The sequence below is a fragment of the Chenopodium album genome, chromosome 20 (genome assembly GCF_948465745.1).
Source record: "Chenopodium album chromosome 20, dcCheAlbu1.1, whole genome shotgun sequence".
NCBI classification, from domain to species: Eukaryota; Viridiplantae; Streptophyta; class Magnoliopsida; order Caryophyllales; family Amaranthaceae; genus Chenopodium; species Chenopodium album.
In genome coordinates this window covers 28,178,858-28,198,728 of record NC_137853.1, presented here as the reverse complement: position 1 = coordinate 28,198,728, position 19,871 = coordinate 28,178,858, and the positions used below count along the sequence as shown (strand labels likewise).

The window sequence follows — 19,871 nt, the reverse complement described above, 5'->3', positions numbered from 1 at the left end:
ATTGGACTGCCTTGCCCATCCCAATGATCCATCAATAGTTTATGAATTTGGATATTTTGAAAAAAAAAAATGTTTTTGTACTCCCTCCATCCCCAAATGATTTTTCCACTTGTGAAAAAACATGTGAATTAAAAAAGGGAAGGAAAAGTAGTACAAATACATGGGAAGGTGACAATAAAATAGATAGATAAATACATGAGAAAGCTAAATTGACGATAAAATTAAGAGAATAAAAAAATTTCTTACTTTTTCCAAAAACTAATAAGATTAAAGTATAAGGGAGGAATAATGTGACAATAGCATCTAATTACATAATAAAAAGTGGGTGCAAATCTAATTGCTATACACTGAAAATTTTAGAGTAGGACATATAATTTTCAATTATAAGTTGAAATTCATTAATATGTGGTCAAATTTTAATTAACATAGCTTTTAACCTTTATATGTATACATACTTCTAAAAATTCAAAATGATAAAAAAATAAAAAACTCTTGACATTTATATATTGGAAAAGACATGCTAATGAGAATTTCAAAACTCAAACTCAAGTCACAATTCATTAATAGTATTATGTTAAAATTTCAAAACTCAAAATTTGCAATAATGACAAATAAAGAACTCAAGTCACAATCAATACAATTAAAGGCTGTGAAAACTCACCTAAGAGATATTATAGCCGCAATGAAGGAGTTTCCGGTGATTGAGTTAAAATTTGGTAAGTTAGATAGAAAAAATTGGATAACAGCATAGATTATGATAAAGTAGGTTCACTTGATAGAGGTTCTATTTGGTAGTATAATGTTATACGTACACCTTCATAAGGGAAGTGCCTCCAGTTATCATGTACACAATATTGCAACCAACTTGAACCATAATCTGTTGCGGGACTATAAACCATAGCCCAAAATTTGCCCTAAAAGCAAGTTGTCCCAATTCATAATATCTATCAAATCTCTTCCCAGGCACAATTTCATGCATTTCTACCATTTGCCGGAGTGTGTATAGCGTCTTGTCAAAAAAAAAAAAGAGTGTGTATAGCGTTACTATTCATGACTATACTAAAATTGTCACACCAGGACCCCTGAAATACAAACATTCATTCAATGTCATTTGTTTTATTATTATGCAAATTAATCATACAAATACACAATCTACTAAGACTATACAAATTACTCCGACATATAATTTTATTACATTACTAATTTATAACAATATTTAATTTATCAAGAATAAAAGAGGATCAATTAGTATCAAAAATCACTTGCTTTTTCATCATTTTATTGGGCTACTCATGAGTCATGGACATAATATTCGGAGTTGCAATATTGAATTCGTACTGAATTGTAGACATACTCACATATCTTCACATTTTTTTCTTAATTTTTTCTTTTAAAAAAAATAAAATATTGACATATCTAATATCTTCAACATTATTCCACGAAAAGAAACACCATTATGTAGAAAGAAAATCTTCTAAAGAGAAATTCCCAAAATCATAGCTCCTAAATATTTCAAAGGAGTAATTTAATTGCTTAGTCGTTTTAATTTATAATGCATAAATAATTGTGAATGTTATGCATTATCTGGCTCATATTGAAAGTATACTACTATACAATATGATACAAATCATCACTGCCAACATAAAATTATCAACTTTAAATTTAAATTCTTAGTTGAATTTTAGATAAAAATTAAAGCTTAGAACAAAATTAATTCAATATACAAATAAATTTTGGTCTCTACTTTTGATTTCTTGGTTGAAATTAATTAATAAAACTAAACTTTTTTAGTCACTCGTTTATAATGTTAGCATATTCACAAAATATCAGCCAAAGCCCAAGATTTCTTTCTCTCCCTTCTAATCCTATCACCACCAACACAACTAACACGACACCACCACACTCTCTCTCCTTCATGCCGCAGCCCTCACCCACCCACCACCAACACAACCACGCACCACCAATATGTCCTCTTCGTGCCTCAGCCACGTCGGAGCACCACTAGAAGCACCACCAGCGAACCTAAAGCAACAAACAAACCAAAACCACCACCTGCACGCCTCCACGACCACCAGTGAATGGCTCCTCCACCAGCGAACACCCCCACCGCAACCTTCTTCACAGACCGCAATTAAGCCACCAACGAACTCCAACAAGAGTAGCACCCAACCACCATCAAACCGCCACCAGCACATCGCAAATCGTGAATCGCAGATGGCAAATAGTAAATTGCAAATCGTAAATCGTGAATTGTGAATTGGTGGTGTGAAATCGCAAATCGCAAATCGCAAACCCATATTTGCAGATCACAAATTTCAGGTTTGACAAGTTCAGTTCAGGAAAAATAATTAAGTTATGATAAGAGTTGCCCAAGTTCAAATTACAACTAGGGTGTGTTTTATTCACCTGATTTTTAATTATCAAAACTTATCTGATCTTATCTAAACTTATTTGAACTTATTAACCCTTATTAGAACTTATTTTAGTTATAAATTGAACTTGGGTAGACCTATTTAACCTTTATCACAACTTATCTGAACTTATTTTTCTTGAACTTATTATCTTATCTGAACTTATTTTTCCTGAAATAAGTGGAAATAAGGTGAACAGAACAGGACCTAAAATAAGTATTAATAAGTTCAAATAAGTTCATATAAGTTAAGTAAGTCCAAATAAGTTCAGAAAAGTGAAAATCAAGTGAATATAACACACCCTAAAAAATGTTAAACAATCTGAAATAGAAATATTTAAATCTCATGTAAACGAGTCAAATTTGATATGAAAAAAATTAAATGAAAAATTCAATCTCATATAAAAATAAAAAAAAATAAAAAATTAGGAAAATTTATCAAAAACCACTTTTTTTTTTTTTTTTTTTTTTGAAGGATATCAAAAACCACATTTTATAAGATAAGAGTTCATGTTGGAAACCACCTTCTAAATTTTTGTTCTGAAGACACCTTAATCATAATTTATTTGCCAAAGACCATCTTTAGTCGGGCTCCGAGCCTCCGACCTATGACTTTTATTTTTAGGCGTGAACTCTTCTCTAACTATCATTCTCTCTCTTGCCATGGCTACTCCACCACCTCCTTTTCCCTCTCCATCGCCATGATTTCCCCTTTTCCCCCCTCCTCCTCCCCTCCCCCCTTTCTATCTTCCCCTTTATCTTTATCTATCTCTTATATTTATTAATAAATAGGTGAATTTTTATAATAATTGAGGTTGTTTCAAAGCTAGGTGGTGTGGTTTTTCAATTGTTTCGATTAAGTTATTTTAAGAAGGGGTGGGTATGGTTTTGAAAATTTGAAGTAAATGTAGTGAGTTAGGATTTTAGAGTTTTTTCTTGAGTTGATTTTCGAGGGTAGGTGGGTGGTTTTGTAGGTGATTGGGTGGTTTTGAGGTAGTCTGGTGGGTTTAAGGTGGTGGATGAGCAATTTTGGAGGCATTTGAGTATTTTCAAGGGAGTGTGATGAGTTTTGAAGTGGTATGGTGGAGCGGCAATATAGTTTACGGCGGTGGTGGGTAGGGATGTCAGTGGGGCGGGTCAAGTAGGAGACCCGCCCCATCCCCGCCCCAGTGGGGCGGGGATGAGTCTTGGTTTGGTGGGTGGTGGGGCGGGGATGAGGATAAAAGTCATACCCGCCATGGGTGATGGGGCGGGGGTGGATTTTACATTGTACCCGCCCCATCCCCTCCCCGCTCCACCCGCCCCACTTCGTACCCGCCCCATCCCCACCCGCCCCACTTCATACCCGCCTCATCCCCACCTCACACCCACATCTATATATTTTATATACTTGTATACTATTTTATATATAAAAAAAATATGTAAAACAAATTGTAGATATAATAATTTATAATACACTAATTTTATAATTAAAAAAAAGTGTGTAATATTAATAATAGTTTTATTTGTTGTAATTTATACGTAGTATTAAATATGTTGGATCATATATTGGGAGGTGGGTCTTAGGGTGGGGATTAAGCGGGTCTTAGGTGGGGATGGATATCCAAGTGAGGGGTGGGGCGGGGATGATTTTGGAATTGTACCCGCCAGGGCGGGGATGAATTTTGGACCCGCCGCGGGAATGGGGACAGGGATGGGTATGAAATTTTTAGATGGGGATGGGAAGGCCAACATCCGCTCCGACCCGCCCCATTGACATCCCTAGTGGTGGGGCTAAAATGGGTGTTTTTTTGGCATCACGTGGGTGGTCAATCCCTAAAAAAGAAAGTCAATGTCAAAACTCGATATAAGGTGTTATTTCACAAACAAATATTACAAATAGATAGGTTCTTACAAAATAAATAAATAAATAAATAAAATAAAAAATAAAATAAAAAATATAAGGTGGAATATGACAAAACTTCATTTTAAAAGGTGATTTTTGACCAATTGTCCTTTTTAAAAGGTGATTTTTGACCAATTGTCCTAAAATCTAATACTTCCTACGTTTTTCTTTCATTGCACCATAAGAACTTTTACACTATTCACTTAATCTTCTTTGACCATCTTTTATGATTTATTCATTAGGAAAAACAAAGTCATGTGACATCTAGTTAGATTCGTCTCGAAATCTACTTTTCAAATATCAATTTTTTTTTTTAAAAATAATTTTTACAAAAGTATAATTAAAGATATTAATAGAGAAAGTAATGCATTGGCAAGCGTGATACCCCTTATGGTGCAACAAAAAAAGAACGGAGGAAGTATCATTACTATAAAGTGGGAGTCTAGTCTCTATGACCACATTGAAAATTAGTTTAATATAATATAAATTAATATTTTTATGAAGTTTATACTTAGAAAATATGCGTTTCAAATCGAATCTAACAATATCCCACATGATATGATTTTGATGTGTATAACATTTCATCTTTATTTACTTAGGACCTGTTCACATTTACTGAACTGATTGGAGCTGAACTGAACTGATTGAAGCTGAATTGAATTGAGCAGAAATAAATATTTTATGTGAGAGGGAAATTAAGAGCTGAACTGAATTGAACTGAAATTAAGTAAATGTGAACAGACCCTTAGTCAATTTAAAGGGTAGACCATAAAAGTCAAAATGTTAAAAAAAAAAAAGAGAGAGAGAGAGAGAGAAGGGAGTCAATTTTCTGAATATACTAGATGAAACCCGTGCGATGCACGATTTGTTTGATTTTTTTTAAAAATAACTTTTTTTGTATTAATGTGCTAAAATTTGTTATATATTTGGATAAAATTCCTAATATCAATAGATAATATATAATATTTAATTAGTTTAAACTTAAAATTTTCATTCGTCAATTTTGCTTACGTTGGACTTGAATTATTTAATTATAAAAGAAATTGATAATCTCTTATTTGATTGGCTACAACAAAAATTTATAATCTTACGTGGTACTCTAAGAAAATTAAATCCTATGTGGCTCTCTCAAAATTGGGGAAAAAACTTATGTGACTCTCTAAAAACTCGGGAAAAAACTCCCCTTTATATATATAATTGATTCATAATGATTATTTATGCTTTCAATGTCCAAATTTAATTGAAGATGATTTTATCACGATACAATTCTCTTCACTCTACTACTCGGATTTGGACCTCTGATTCAAATTCAATTTTAGTTTTAACTTTCAGACTTGATCATATTATACAAGCTAACTTCTTCTGTTCTACTAATGTGAGACTTTCTTCAATTCCTAACGTCAAGTTATATAGACCAAGCTATATAAATGAAACTAAATTCTTCAATTCTACCAATGCGGTACTAACTTCCATTAAGTAACACACCTGTTACATATGAAGATTACTCTAATAGGAGTAATCCATCTTGTAGTGTTTTGACAATTAGTGAGTGACGACTTAAGTTTCAACTTGATGATAGTAATTCCAACAATATCGATGAAGGGAAAAACAAGATAAATATGGAAAAATTTAGTATCTAAGCTATTACTTCTTCCGTTAATGGTTAATTGCAACAAAAGGAATATTTTATATCTCACAAATAATACCCCTTTGTTGCAATTAACCATTAACGGAGCAAGTATAATAAATTTTCATGGAAATCTCGGATATTGAAGTTGGCAACTAGAAGGAATTTATTATTATTGATATTATGGTTATTACTGTTGTTATTATTAATTAGTACAATTAATTAATTGATGGTGTAAAAAAACCTTTATAATGGCACATATATATTTCCAAATGGTACCAATAATTGTTTAAATGGTACTTAGCTACAAGTATTTCATATTTCATGTACCAAAATAAGGTTAAAATAAAAGTATCAATGAATTGTACATTAATACTATGTATGTACCTTAGCTTAGCTTCATAATAGCACATATATATATTCTAACGTTATAAATAATTGTTTCCATGACTGTTTAAATTTCAAATATACTGAAAAGGATTTATAAATACCAACGAATTCGAATAGGAATAAGCAATATTCTGCTTCGAAACCTAGTTTTAAGAAGTCAGATACATCCTTTTCCCCTTATTCAAAATTAGTGGGAAGCGGTGGTAAGGAGAATAGGGTTGCAAGATCATCTGATAGTGTGCATCATGAATCCAAGTCAGGTCCCGATTACAATGGAATTGAAGATTCCTCCCTCGTTCGAGATGTTTGTGGACTACCACATGGACGGTCCACATCTGATAGTGGTACATCCACTGGCAAACAAGGCGACAATCCAGTTGGAAACATACATTCAACCGGACCACGATCCCCCTTGTATGTTGGCGAATTTCAAGCTGCCGATGGAAGTGGAGGGACCAATGAAGGCCCTTCGATTAGCATTCCTAAGTCTGATGCCTAACGTTCCTTTGAACGTGCGAGATAGCTTTCCAATGTTTTCAGGTTTTAATATGTCTATTAAAATTTTATGTTGGAATGTGCAAGGTGTAGGAAATAAGTTGTCAATCATTAAGGAACTTGTTAGAATTAATGATCCGACAATTATGGTACTAGTTGAAACTCATATGAGTGGAGATACTGCTCAGCAATTGTGTAATAAGATTGGCTTCTCGGGTCAACGAAGAGTGGAGGCACAAGGCTTTAGTGGTGGTATTTGGATGTTTTGGAGATCTGAGAAAATAAGTGTTACCGTTTATGGTGAACGCACTCAACATTTGACTGTTGAATTGGATAAGGGTGGTGAGAATCCGTTGCTTTTTTCAGCTATTTATGCGAGTCCAAGTAGTAGTCAAAGGAGGGCGTATGGGAAGAGTTAGAAAAAATAAGGGATTCATATAATGGTCCGTGGCTCTTGGCTGGAGATTTCAATGAGACCATATCGATGAGTGAAAGAAATGGTGTAGGTGGGTCGGAGATGCAGAGAAGATGTCGAGAGTTCACCAATTGGGTGGAGAATAATGAGTTGATAGACTTGGGTTGCTCAGGTCCGTCTCATACATGGTTTCGAGGACTTACCCCATCGACTTTCAAATCAGCCAGACTTGATCGAGGTCTTGCTAATGAAGCATGGCGTTTGAAATTCGAGGAAGGAGCTGTGCGAAATCTTCCAAAGTCGGTGTCTGATCATTGTCCTATAATTATTAGTACCATGGGATTTGCCCCTATTCCCTCGATACTTAAGCCTTTCCGCTTCCAGGCTGCTTGGCTTACTCACAAAAATTTTCCAGATTTTGTGGCTTCGAATTGGAAGAATGATGCACCTTTAGTCCCTTTCTTGAGTGAGTTTGCGGGAATGTTGGATTCTTGGAATAAGGAGGTGTTCTATAATATATTTCGAAAGAAATCCGAATTGTGGGCTAGATTGGAGGGTATACAATTGTAGTTGTCTAAGGGAAGACAACTTCACTTGATGAAGCTCGAGAAGGAATTAAAAGAGAAGTTAGAAGAAGTGCTTAATGCGGAGGAATTGTTGTGGTTCCAAAAATCTAGAGCCGATGCGATTTGTGATGGAGATCGAAATACTAGATACTTCCACCTATCTACTGTTATTTGAAGAAGGAGGAATAGGATCGAGACTCTCAAGGACAATGCTGGAAATTGGGTGACAGATGCGAATGAAGTGCAACAACTTGTGTTAAATTTCTGGAAAAATTTGTTTCAGGAAGAAGGTGATGGCCATGCTAATTCGAGATTGCTGTATGATTACTTCCCGATGATATCGAATTCAGACATGGAGACCTTGTCAAGGCCGTTCAGTACTTGTGAAATGAAAAAAGCTTTAAAGAGTATGCAGCCGTATAAAGCCCCTGGACCTGACGGTTTTCAACCCCTATTCTACCAGAAATTTTGGGATATTGTGCATCCAAGCCTTGTTCGATTGGTGAAAGATGTTCTTGAGGGTAGAGACTTCCCGGAAGGATTAAATGATGCGTTTTTGGTACTCATCCCAAAAATTGATACTCCAGAGAAAGAGAATCAATTCCGGCCTATAGGACTTTGTAACATTACTTACAAAATTGTTACAAAGGTCATAGTTAATCGATTGAAGCCAATTCTTCCGACTCTGATTTCTCCGAATCAATGTAGTTTTGTTCCTAAACGTCAAATTACGGACAATGTGATTATTGTTCAAGAGATGCTACATACGATGAGGGGAAAGAAAGGTAGAATGAGATATATGGCAGTGAAAATTGATTTCGAGAAGGCCTACGATAGGCTACATTGGAGTTTTATTCGAGACTCACTCATGGAGCTGCGGTTGCCTCAGACTATGGTGGAGTTAACCATGCAATGTATCACTTCGGCCAAGCTGAAAATCCTTTGGAATGGTGAGCCAATGGAAGCATTTTCCCCGACTAGAGGAATTCGCCAAGGTGACCCGTTATCACCTTATATTTATGTCATATGCATGGAGCGCTTAGCTCACCTAATTGATAGGGAGGTGAAATTTGGAGATTGGAAAACTGTTAGAGCAAGCCGTAATGGGCCGGGAATTTCCAACTTGGCTTTTGCGGACGACCTCTTATTATTTGGTGAAGCAACTGTGAACCAGGCTAGGATTATGAAGCAATGTCTTGACAAGTTTTGTGAAGCTTCTAGCAGTAAGGTGAGTGTGGATAAATCGAAGATTTATTTTTCAGCCAACACAAATTTTGACATAAGGGATAGTGTGTGTGAGTGCCTTGGTATGGAGCAAACTGAAGATCTAGGCAAGTATTTGGGGGTTCCAACCATTAATGGGCGAACTTCCAAATGTGAGTATCAATATTTAGTTGATAAGGTTAATGGGAAATTGAGTGGCTGGAAGACAAAAACTCTTTCGATTGCGGGTCGTGCTACTTTGATCCAGTCTACATTGAGTACTATTCCTTCATACACGATGCAATCGACCAAGCTTCCTAGGTCGACGTGTGATGAGATTGATCGAAAGAATAGGAGTTTTCTTTGGGGTGAGTTAGAAGGGAGAAGGAGAGTACATCTTGTTTCGTGGGATAATATTACAAAGCCTAAAGTCGAAGGAGGCTTAGGATTTAATTCGATGCTTGAAGCGAACAAGGCTTTCTTAGCTAAGTTGGGATGGCGCTTACTTGCTGAGCCTAATGCACTTTGGAGTCGAATTATTCGTGCCAAATATTGTGATAGTAGATGTGATTTAGACATGTTCCAAGAGAAGCTGAATTCATCGAGTACTTGGAAAGGCATTCTAAGCAGTGTTGATATTGTTCGAAAAGAGGTTAACATGGCAGTAGGGAATGGCTCGAGAACTTTCTTTTGGCATCACCGATGGGCTACGGAGCAGCCTCTACTTTCATATGTAAATAGAGAGCCACCATTGGATATCCAAGACTCTACAGTGAAGGAAATGTGGGATAATAATTCTGGGTGGGAATTAGAATTGTTCTCGGATTATCTCCCAGACAAAGCCTTGAAAGAAATTGCAGCACACTTTGTGATAGATGATGAGGATGCAGTGGATGAAGTGTACTGGAAAGGATCTCCGTCTGGTGGCTTTTCTTTGAAGTCTGCTATTGCTATCATTCGAGGAACTGCTGACTCTGAGCCTGTGGAATCGATAGATTGGAAGCTGCTTTGGAGAGTCCCAGTGCCACAAAGAATTTGCTTCTTTTTGTGGTTGGCAATCCAAGATCGATTAATGACAAATCGAAATAGGTTCGTTAGGAACCTGACTGATGACCCAAGATGTTTAGATTGTGGTGAGAATGAGGAAACAACGGAGCATATACTTCGCAAGTGTCCTGCTGCAAAATTCTTATGGAGAAAGCTGGGTGATCGAGGTGATCCAAGTATGGAGGTCTTACTGTTTCAAGAGTGGTTGATGAATAATGTTTCATTGGGAGATGAGAACAGAGGTGAAGAGTGGCCAAGGGTGTTTGCTGTTGCGTGCTGGTGGTTATGGCGTTGGAGAAATGAAAGGGCCTTTAATACGGAGCCAAATATCCCTATAGATCAAGTGAGTTTCATATTTGCGAGATTTGGGCTGATTAAGAGTAGCATGGAAAATAGATTCTTGCTAACTCATAATGGAGGTAAAAGGAGAAGGGAAATGAAGTTTATAAGGTGGTTAACCCCAAATGTGGGATGGGTGAAATTAAACACGGATGGTGCTTCGAAAGGGAACCCAGGAGTTGCAGGTGCAGGAGGCTTGATTAGGGGATGTAATGGTGAGGTCTTTGAGTGCTTTGCTGTGAGGTGCGGGATATGTACATGTACTAAGGCAGAGCTCTTGGCTGTGATGCGTGGTCTCTTGATTGCGTGGGATGGAGGACATCGAAAAATCTTGCTTTCCTTGGACTCAGAAGTCGTTGCTCGTATGTTGGTGGATGAAATTCCAGCCAACTCTCCATACATACACATTATTCGTCGCTGCCAAGCCTTGATCAACCAACGCGATTGGGAAGTGGTAGTATCCCATTGTTTTAGAGAGGCCAACCGTGCTGCGGATTGGCTTGCTAATTATGGGGTACATGCTACACAAGACTTGGTGCTTTTTGAGACGATCCTGAGGGATCTTCAGGCCGTTTTATTGGAGGACTTGGGAGGAGTGGCGCTGCCTCGTATGGTTCCTACTAATAATGGTTTCTATAGTGCCCCTATGGCATTCTGTTAGTTTTTTTCGTTTTGGTTCAGTAGTTTCCTTTAGCTTTTTATTGCTGTTTGTTTTGTTTTAGGGGCTTTGCCCCTCTCCTTCACCAAAAAAAAAAAAAAAAATACCAACAAATGATTCAATGGTATAAAAATATCTTCATAATGATATAGGGAAAATGTAATTGAATTCTAATTGAACTAGCTAGTCTTTTGGCCCGTGTAATGCACCGTTTATTTATAAGTATAAAATATAAATTATAATTTTATAATATGCTTTTATTGGAAAATGAATAGTTTATAAAGGAGAAGGGGTAAAAATTGATTGTAATTGTAGAAGATATTAAGTTAGGGGAAAGTGAACCAAACAACTAGCATTCATATACATGTATTGAATTAAAGCTTTTTTTTTTTTTTTTTTTTTTAAAAAAAAAAAATATGAAAAATGGGATTAAATAATAAAGATTGAATGAGGTGACACGTGACATTAGTGAAAAAAAAAATATACATGTGGCAAAATGGTAGATATGGTTTGTGTGTTTAAATTAGGGCTGTACAGAGTAGACCTGACAATCCTGACCCACACTCGATGACCCGACCCATGACCCGAAATTGACTCGAAACTAGCTAGTGACCTGAAATTGACCCAAAACCCGAATCAACCCGACCCATACTCGACCCAAAGTGGATCTGACCCGACCTTGACCCGAAATGACCCGACCCGAAATGACCCGACCCGAATCAACCCGAGACCTGAAATGACCGGACCGGAAGTTGACTTAAGACCCGAATTTCACCCGACCCGAACATGACCCGACCTTTAACTTGAATTAAATAGATTCGAAACCTAAAATGACTCGAACCAAAATTATCTTATACCTGAAATGACCAGAATCTATTTAAGCTAAAGACTTGACCCTAGCAAACCGAAATAAAAAAAACCGCAATCAAATTGACTTAATTTTTTTTAATTTATTTTGTAATGTGTAACCCAATGCATCACTCGAAGTTGACCCGAAAATTGGACTCGACTCGAACTGACCCGACCCAAAATTTAACCCAACCCGAACTGACCCGACCCAAACTTGACCCGACCCGAACTCGACCCGACGTGTCGACCCGATACCCGATCCGACCTGATTATTTGCCAACCCGAAATCAACCCGAAACGACCCGACCCGACCCAAACTTGACCCGATAACCTTTTGACCAGAACTTGACCCGACCCGACCCATACCCGACCCGAATGACCCATTTGCCAGGTCTAGTACAGAGTGCGTTTTAGACCGCACCAAACCGCAATTTTGCGGTTTGGTGCGGTTTGGTTTGTGGTTTGAAAATTGCGGTGCGGTTTTTAAAATGACCAAACTGCGGTTTCAAAAGACCAAACCGCACCGCAAACCGCACTTTAACGCCGTTTGCGGTTTTTATACTATATTTTTTAAAAAAATATATAATAATGAACTAAATTATATGAGCTAATTTTTTACTATTAGTTTATTAAAGGTTTAAAAAAAAGAGTTTAATATTTGAATTATAAACTAATAATTACTACGTATAAAATAAAATAAAATTGTTGTTTTAAAAAGACAAATTATAATTTTAATAAAATATGATTAAACCGCAAACCGCATCGCAAACACCTCTTGTTTAAATACAGAGTATAGATAGATATAGATAGGCAATAAGAAAGTACAGTAGAAAGAAATTAAGAAAACAAAAGATGGGCAACCCACGTCAATATAGTACACTTCTTTTCTCTCTCTCTTCTTGTCATGTTCACTCTCCACCTCATTTTACTAATTTGTATTTCATTTAATTTATGCATTTACTATTTAAACCTTATTATGGCCTGGTCTTCCCTACCTTATAAAAAGTAGAAAACTACTCTTATGAATAGTGTAATGTCTATTATACCCTTCAAAATGTGTATTTACATACATATCCACATTAATATGTACATGTTATTTTTAATGAATAGTGTTTAGACAACTATACCCACTAAAATATTTATGTACTTTTATGCTTTCATTAATGTTAGTTGTCTTGAACATTTATACCACCTAAATATAGTTGTTTATATATTTTCTCTTATTTTTCTATTTTTATTATTTTTTTTTTTTAGGAAAAATTTATCTTTTGTTAATTCAACTAAATTTGTGATTTAAAAGCCAAATAAAAAAAAACCTTCAAGATATGGCTAGCTATGACGCTATGACGCGCGCATCGCGCGCGTTAGCTGCCCTAGTTAAAGATAAAAAATTCACTTCATTTCGTAATGATTGCAACAGTTGAGAGGACATAAAGTAACAGGAAACTAGTGTGTACCCCGGAAGATGCTTCGCGTTGCTAATTGGTGTACTATTTGCTTTAATTCAAAAATTATGTTCCACTATTTGGATTGTAAGTAATGTGTAGTATTTCGGGCGTTGCCAACTTGCCATAGATGTAACCTTTTTTTTTTATTTTTATTTTTTTTTACATCATATGTATTTTATTTTTTATCTACTGAAAAATAAATGAATTATACTACCTCTAATTTACTAAATAAATGATAGGAATATTATAATATTATGTGAAACTTAAAACATTAATAATAGTTGGTTGAGATGATAAAAATAATACCTATGTATATTGAAGGTTATGGGTTCGAATCTTGTCGAAAGCAAATTTTATTTTGTTAAATGAAGTGGCTATTAAATGTAGTGTAAGTTGGGTTGGTAGGAAAGAGATATAATATACGTAGTACAAGCAGTGGGTCCTTATCAAATTCACAAATTAATTTAAGTTACTATAATTTTTTTAAAGTGACCCTTAAATTAATAGTCTTACAATGAATTTTATACAATCCCGTTTACACAAGCCTTATTGTATGAAACAAGAAAGTATTGCAATAATTACGAAATGGATAAATAATGAATTTGATACTTTTATTACGAACGGAGGGAGTATATTATAGGTAGAGAATTTCTGGAGTTTTCATTTTTTATGAATATCAAATTATTGAAAGACAAATATCAGAAATATTGACAAATGAGAATAAAATATTCAAAATGCTGTAGTTTATAGCACCATCAAGCATTGGATCATGTTTAAGCATATATATGGCTTATCTCTAGACAAGTTAAGTACAATCAATCTCATAATTAGTGCATTATAATTACTTAATTAGTGACACACTTGTGATTAGCTATTAAAAAAATAGCGGTATTAAGTTCTAACATTTCTGGGTAGTAAACAATAAAAGTGATTAAGAGAAAAATTTGTAGGTACTAGATTGAACTATGATATCCCTCACAGCTCCGATAGGGGCTAAAATCGTTAACGAAGCACCAAAAATGATTGAGAACTGCAATGGCAAAAAGCATAGCTTATTAGGCTTAAACTAGAAGAACAAAGAACAAAGAACAAAGAACAAAATTTTGTACAATCAAAATAGACTTTAAAGTAAACTTACCCAATTACAATACCATGATAAACTGTATCTCTTGGGTTTGCATATTATTAGCCATATTATGCAAGGTAACTGCATGAAATAAAATTAACGTTAATATTAGACAAGAACAAGACATGTTTATGACCTATTTATTAATAATGGAGACTTACATAATAGGAAGTGGGTGCAAAAGCGATGCCCCCCAACACACTTAGAAGGGAACCAAAGAATGGGAAGGCTATTCCCACGAACATTGTAAAACCTACATAAAAGATTCATAATCAAGCTCGTAGGACAATAAGGAGTAAAAGGAAAATCTAATCACTAATAATTAATATTTACAAATTTAAATTTATCTATGGTGAAATATAAATTTTTTAACTTATTTTTTTATGGCTCATGCACAAGCATTTCACAAGCATTTCAGATAACCAATTTGGTTTTATGCCTGGGAGATCTACTATGGACGCAATCCATTTGATAAGACAAATGATGGAGTTTTATAGGGTAAAGAAGAAAGATCTTCATATGGTCTTTATTGATTTAGAGAAGGCATATGACAAGGTGCCAAGAGAGATACTTTGGTGGGCAATGTTGAAGAAAGGTATCCCACGAAGGTATGTAGACCTAGTTAAGGATATGTATCGGGATGTGTCAACAAATGTGAGGACATGCGGAGGGTTGACAAAAGATTTCCCTATTACAATCGGATTGCATCAAGGGTCTGCATTAAGCCCTTTTCTTTTTGCAACGGTTCTAGACGAATTAACTAGACCAATTCAAGATGAGGTTCCATGGTGTATGCTGTTCGCAGATGATATCGTTTTGGTGGATGAGACTAAGGATGGGGTTAATGTCAAGTTGGAGCAATGGAGGCAAAGGTTGGAATCTAGAGGGTTTAAGCTAAGTCGGAGTAAGACTGAATATTTGGTATGTCGTTTTGGCACTCAGAGGGGGACAAGCAATGAAGTGGTGAGTTTGGATGGAAAGGATTTGACCATGAGTGAATGTTTTAAGTACCTAGGGTCGATCATCCAGAAGAATGGTGACATTGATCAAGACGTGACCCACAGGATTAAGTCAGGGTGGCTTAAATGGAGAGCGGCCACGGGAGTGCTATGCGACCGCAGCATTCCCTTAAAGTTGAAGGGAAAATTCTACAGGACTGCCATAAGACCAGTGTTGCTCTATGGTACAGAATGTTGGGCTTCTAAGAAAGAGCATATTAAAAAGATGGAGGTTACGGAAATGCGCATGTTAAGGTGGATGTGTGGAAACACTTTAAGAGATAGAATCAGAAATGAGGTTATTCGCAAGAAAGTAGGTGTGGCGGGCATTGTAGATAAATTAAGGGAAAATCGTCTGCATTGGTTTGGACATGTAAGACGGAGACCCGAGGGTGCACCGGTGCGAAGAGTGGAAGAGTGGGACCATGGAGGGATTAAACGAGGAAGAGGGAGACCAAAGATGACTTGGTTGGAAGGAGTGAGGAAGGATATGAAGTGCATGGATTTACGTGAGGATGAAGTTTTGGATCGTAAGGGATGGAGGAGAAAGATTTATGTTGATGACTACACGGAATAATCAAATTTGGTTCATGTTAGCCGACCCCACTTTTGGGATTAAGGCTTTGATTGATTGATTGATTGATTTTTTTATGGCTCATATCAGAGTAAGGATGTCAAAATATTGAATTTTAACTACTACTTCCGTTAACTTTTAGTTGCAACTTTGAAATTTTTTATATCTCACAAATAATACCCAAAGTTGTAACTAAAAGTTAACGAAGGTAGTAAATGCTTAAAAAACAGCTTACATACCAACATATGTAGAACGAGTGACAAGACGAAGCATACTGCTAGGTTTGAATTTCATTTTCATCACAAGAAAAGTTTCCATCATGTCAAAAACCGGCATTGCAAAGACCTGGTAGAAAGTACAAAATACTAATTAGAAATCGTTTCTTAAACTTTATGTGTCATTCAAAACAAGACATTAATAAAATTTACTATGTAATAACTTTGACTTACCTGATAACTTCCAATAACATGAATAACAACAAAGATATTGGCAGTAGCAATGAGCCAACTAGGCTTGTCCAGTGAGATCAAAATGTTATCGTAAACGGATTTGCCAAACACAAGGTAACCAACAAAAGCTACCGGAAAATAACATAGTGCCACAACTATATAAGCGAGCAAAGATCCTTTCCACATAGGTTTTTTGGAAGGTTTGTCTGGAGTAGAAGGAATTGTTGCTTGGATCTCCAACACGACATTGTGACCAGAAAAAGCAAATGCAACCGTTCCTAAACCACTTAAAAATCCAAATATTTCTCCTGCGTGAGTGTTGTACCTACTCCCATAGCTTGTGTCTGGTTGTACTCCCTTTATTAATGAAGCTATCCAAGCAATGGCAGAATAACTAAAATCAAAACAAATCAGTTTCCCATGTCAGTATCCATATATACTTCTTCTGTGTTGAAATAATGGTTAGGCTTTCTTTTTGTAGCTATTTCAAAATATTGGTTTGCTCTTTCACCTTTCTTTTTTGAAATATACGACTTATACTTCCTCTGTTTCTTTAGCTAACACGTTTTGACTATTTACAAACTCTATTTTGACTAGCTTCAATTATAGATTCAATGTAGATTTTATAATATTAATTGTACTTTGTAATGTTTATTGTTGCTAGTTATTATAGATTTTAAGAGTTGAATTTATATGTTGATAAATGATGTAAAAAAGTCACCTAAATAACATAGAATGTATTATTTCATTAATTTAAGTACTTTTCTTCCAAAAATATGGCTATGCGTGCTGTCCGAGATGGTTTCCTCTAGTTTCCCATTGAATAATAAAAAATGTAACGTCCGAAAAAAAAAAAAAAAAAAAAAAAATACAAGGGAGTAATATTCATAAAAATCAGCCAATAATGTCAAATATCTTGTAGACACAAATGAAAGAGTAGGAATAGAATATTCAATGCTCAATAGTCAATAGTGATTTTAGAAAAGTTAAAGTCAGTATTTGGTTCATACGTACAATAAGTCCAACTAATATGCATTCAAAGTCTTTTTGGCTACGTACTTTTTTTTTTTCCCCTTTTTTAATTGTTTTTTTGGACTTTTCAAGTTTTGATCTATATTTCCCTCAATGAATATTCAACGTAAACAAGGGTTATAAAAGTCCTAAATCCTGAAAGTTAGGTGCTTTACTTACCGTTTACTCTTCATAATTATTTTTAGTGTAATGAAAAATCCAAGCCAATATATTAGACTATTACAAAAACTGAAATTTAAAACTCTTTACTTTTCTTGGACAATTCATAAATCATAAGCAACGCAAATCCAAGTTAAAAACATCATTATAAATCGATGCAAGATTCTAAATTGTTATATACATGGAATATGAAATACTAACATGCACAACAAAATTTAAAGGGTACAAAAACTTACCTGAGAGACATAACCGCGGCAGCAAAGGAGACACCAGTGATGGAGTTAAAGTTAGGTAGATTAGAAAGGAAGAACTGAATGGAGGCGAACATCATAATGAAGTAAGTGAGCTTGATGTGTTTTCCATGCGGAGAAACAATCATATAGAACTTCTGGAGTGAAGTCCCTCCTGTAACCATGTAAACGATGTCACAACCTGCTTGAACTATTAATTGTTGCGGCACAACAAGCCATAGTCCCAATTTATCGCCAAATGCGTATTGCCCCAACTCGTGATACCTATCAAACCTCTTTCCTGGTATCATCTCATGCATTTCCACCATTTGCCATAGTGTGTATAGCGTTACCACCCATGACATTACTAAAATTGTCACACCTGCACCCCTGAAATGCATTAAATCATTTCTCGTCATGCAATCATTCATACTTTGTTTTAGATAGATTCACAAGGGAAATGATGTAGATCGACTAATAATATTGATTTTCGGATGTCCACATCATACAAATGTACACTATGATGCGAAGCTATTGTCATTTACAGATTTCCCCAAGTCAACACCGATCTAGATGATCCACAAGACCAAAATACTTTAGATTAGATCACCGAGCGAGTTGTATGGAAACTAACAATCAGAATTGAAATATATAATTAGATTCTAAATAATAAAATCAGACTTAATTATAGGTGAACCTTCCCATATACATTCCCAACTTTTAGTAACCTTGATGAAATTTAGATTTTTAATTAATAATTCTCAGAATTATTTAATTAGTCATCTAATAATCAGAATAATATACTACATACTTCTTTAAATTTAACTCTCCCCCTCAATAATTTTTCGTGTTCAAATGGTGATTATCTCATAAAAAAATTAAATAAATAGGCAATTACAATATAATGTTACCAAATATCATTTAAGAATTAATTAAATATGAGTAAAAAAAAAATATAATAAGTTGGTTATGTAACCATGTAAGGCCAAAACCACCTTTTTATGAATTTTCACTTTAGTGCAAATGTTAACTAGATTTAACTCTATTACTTGTATTAAAAACAATATATAACTACTTTATCAAACTTTAAATAGGTTGCTATTTGAATAGGAAACCTATATAGATGAACTTGGAAAAAAAATGAAAAGAAAAAAGAAAAAAAAATGTACATACCATCCAAGTTGAGACATAGCATAAGGTAAACCAAGAATTCCAGCACCAACCATGCTAGTAACATTATGAGTGGCAGCATACCACCATTTCGCCTTCCGGCTAGCTGTGATCGGAAGCCAATCATTAAGAGCTTTTTCATCCTTGAGTCTGTTTTCATCCTTAAAAATGTTGTCGTTCTTAACGTTCTCATTCTTCTCAACCTCCATGATCGATTGCTCGATCGATCAAGTTGCTATGATAGTCTAGCTACCTTATATGATAGCAAAATATGACTTGATCAAGTTTAATTTCTACTACCAATATGATAGTCTAGCTACCTTATATGATAGTACGACTTTTTTGAGGTAATCAGTTTGTGTTAAGATTCAGATATTTATATATACAAATCTTAGATGGTGCAAAGATGCGTCTCTTAACTACCTTTGTTGGTTTTGTAGGTGTTTTCTACCATATGACATACTCTTTTATTGTGTGTGTCATTTGTTGACTTTTAGCTTTGACCAAGAGATTATTTTACCCAAGTAATTTGATAATTGTTTACTCATTGAGTAATTTTTTATGACTAGTTATAGAATTCAAATAAAAATAATGATTAGAAAAAAATATGAGGCCTCCCATTAATCAATCATTCTGACAATTCATGTCATGACAAAAAATATATAATAAATATTAATTTTATGCCAATGAATTTGCATTGAGTCATGATCCAAAGTCATTCAGCAGCTACTTATTTAAATATTTTTTTTAATTTAAGGGCTATTTTACTCTAAAAATACATTTTTAATTAGACAACCACGT

General features: G+C 35.0%; 1 protein-coding gene across 1 annotated transcript; it reads right to left on the bottom strand.

Annotated features, from left to right (window-relative positions):
• Positions 1–14,039: 14,039 nt before the first annotated feature.
• LOC145597633 (lysine histidine transporter 2-like) lies at positions 14,040–19,387 on the bottom strand. The gene is made up of 7 exons (XM_081653845.1): positions 19,074–19,387; positions 17,907–18,290; positions 16,480–16,873; positions 16,270–16,375; positions 14,620–14,711; positions 14,471–14,539; positions 14,040–14,362 (listed from the first exon to the last, which is right to left on the bottom strand). Exons 1-7 carry the CDS (start codon positions 19,277–19,279, stop codon positions 14,264–14,266), a joined length of 1,350 nt encoding a protein of 449 aa, XP_081509971.1. The 5' UTR covers positions 19,280–19,387; the 3' UTR covers positions 14,040–14,263.
• Positions 19,388–19,871: the final 484 nt, after the last annotated feature.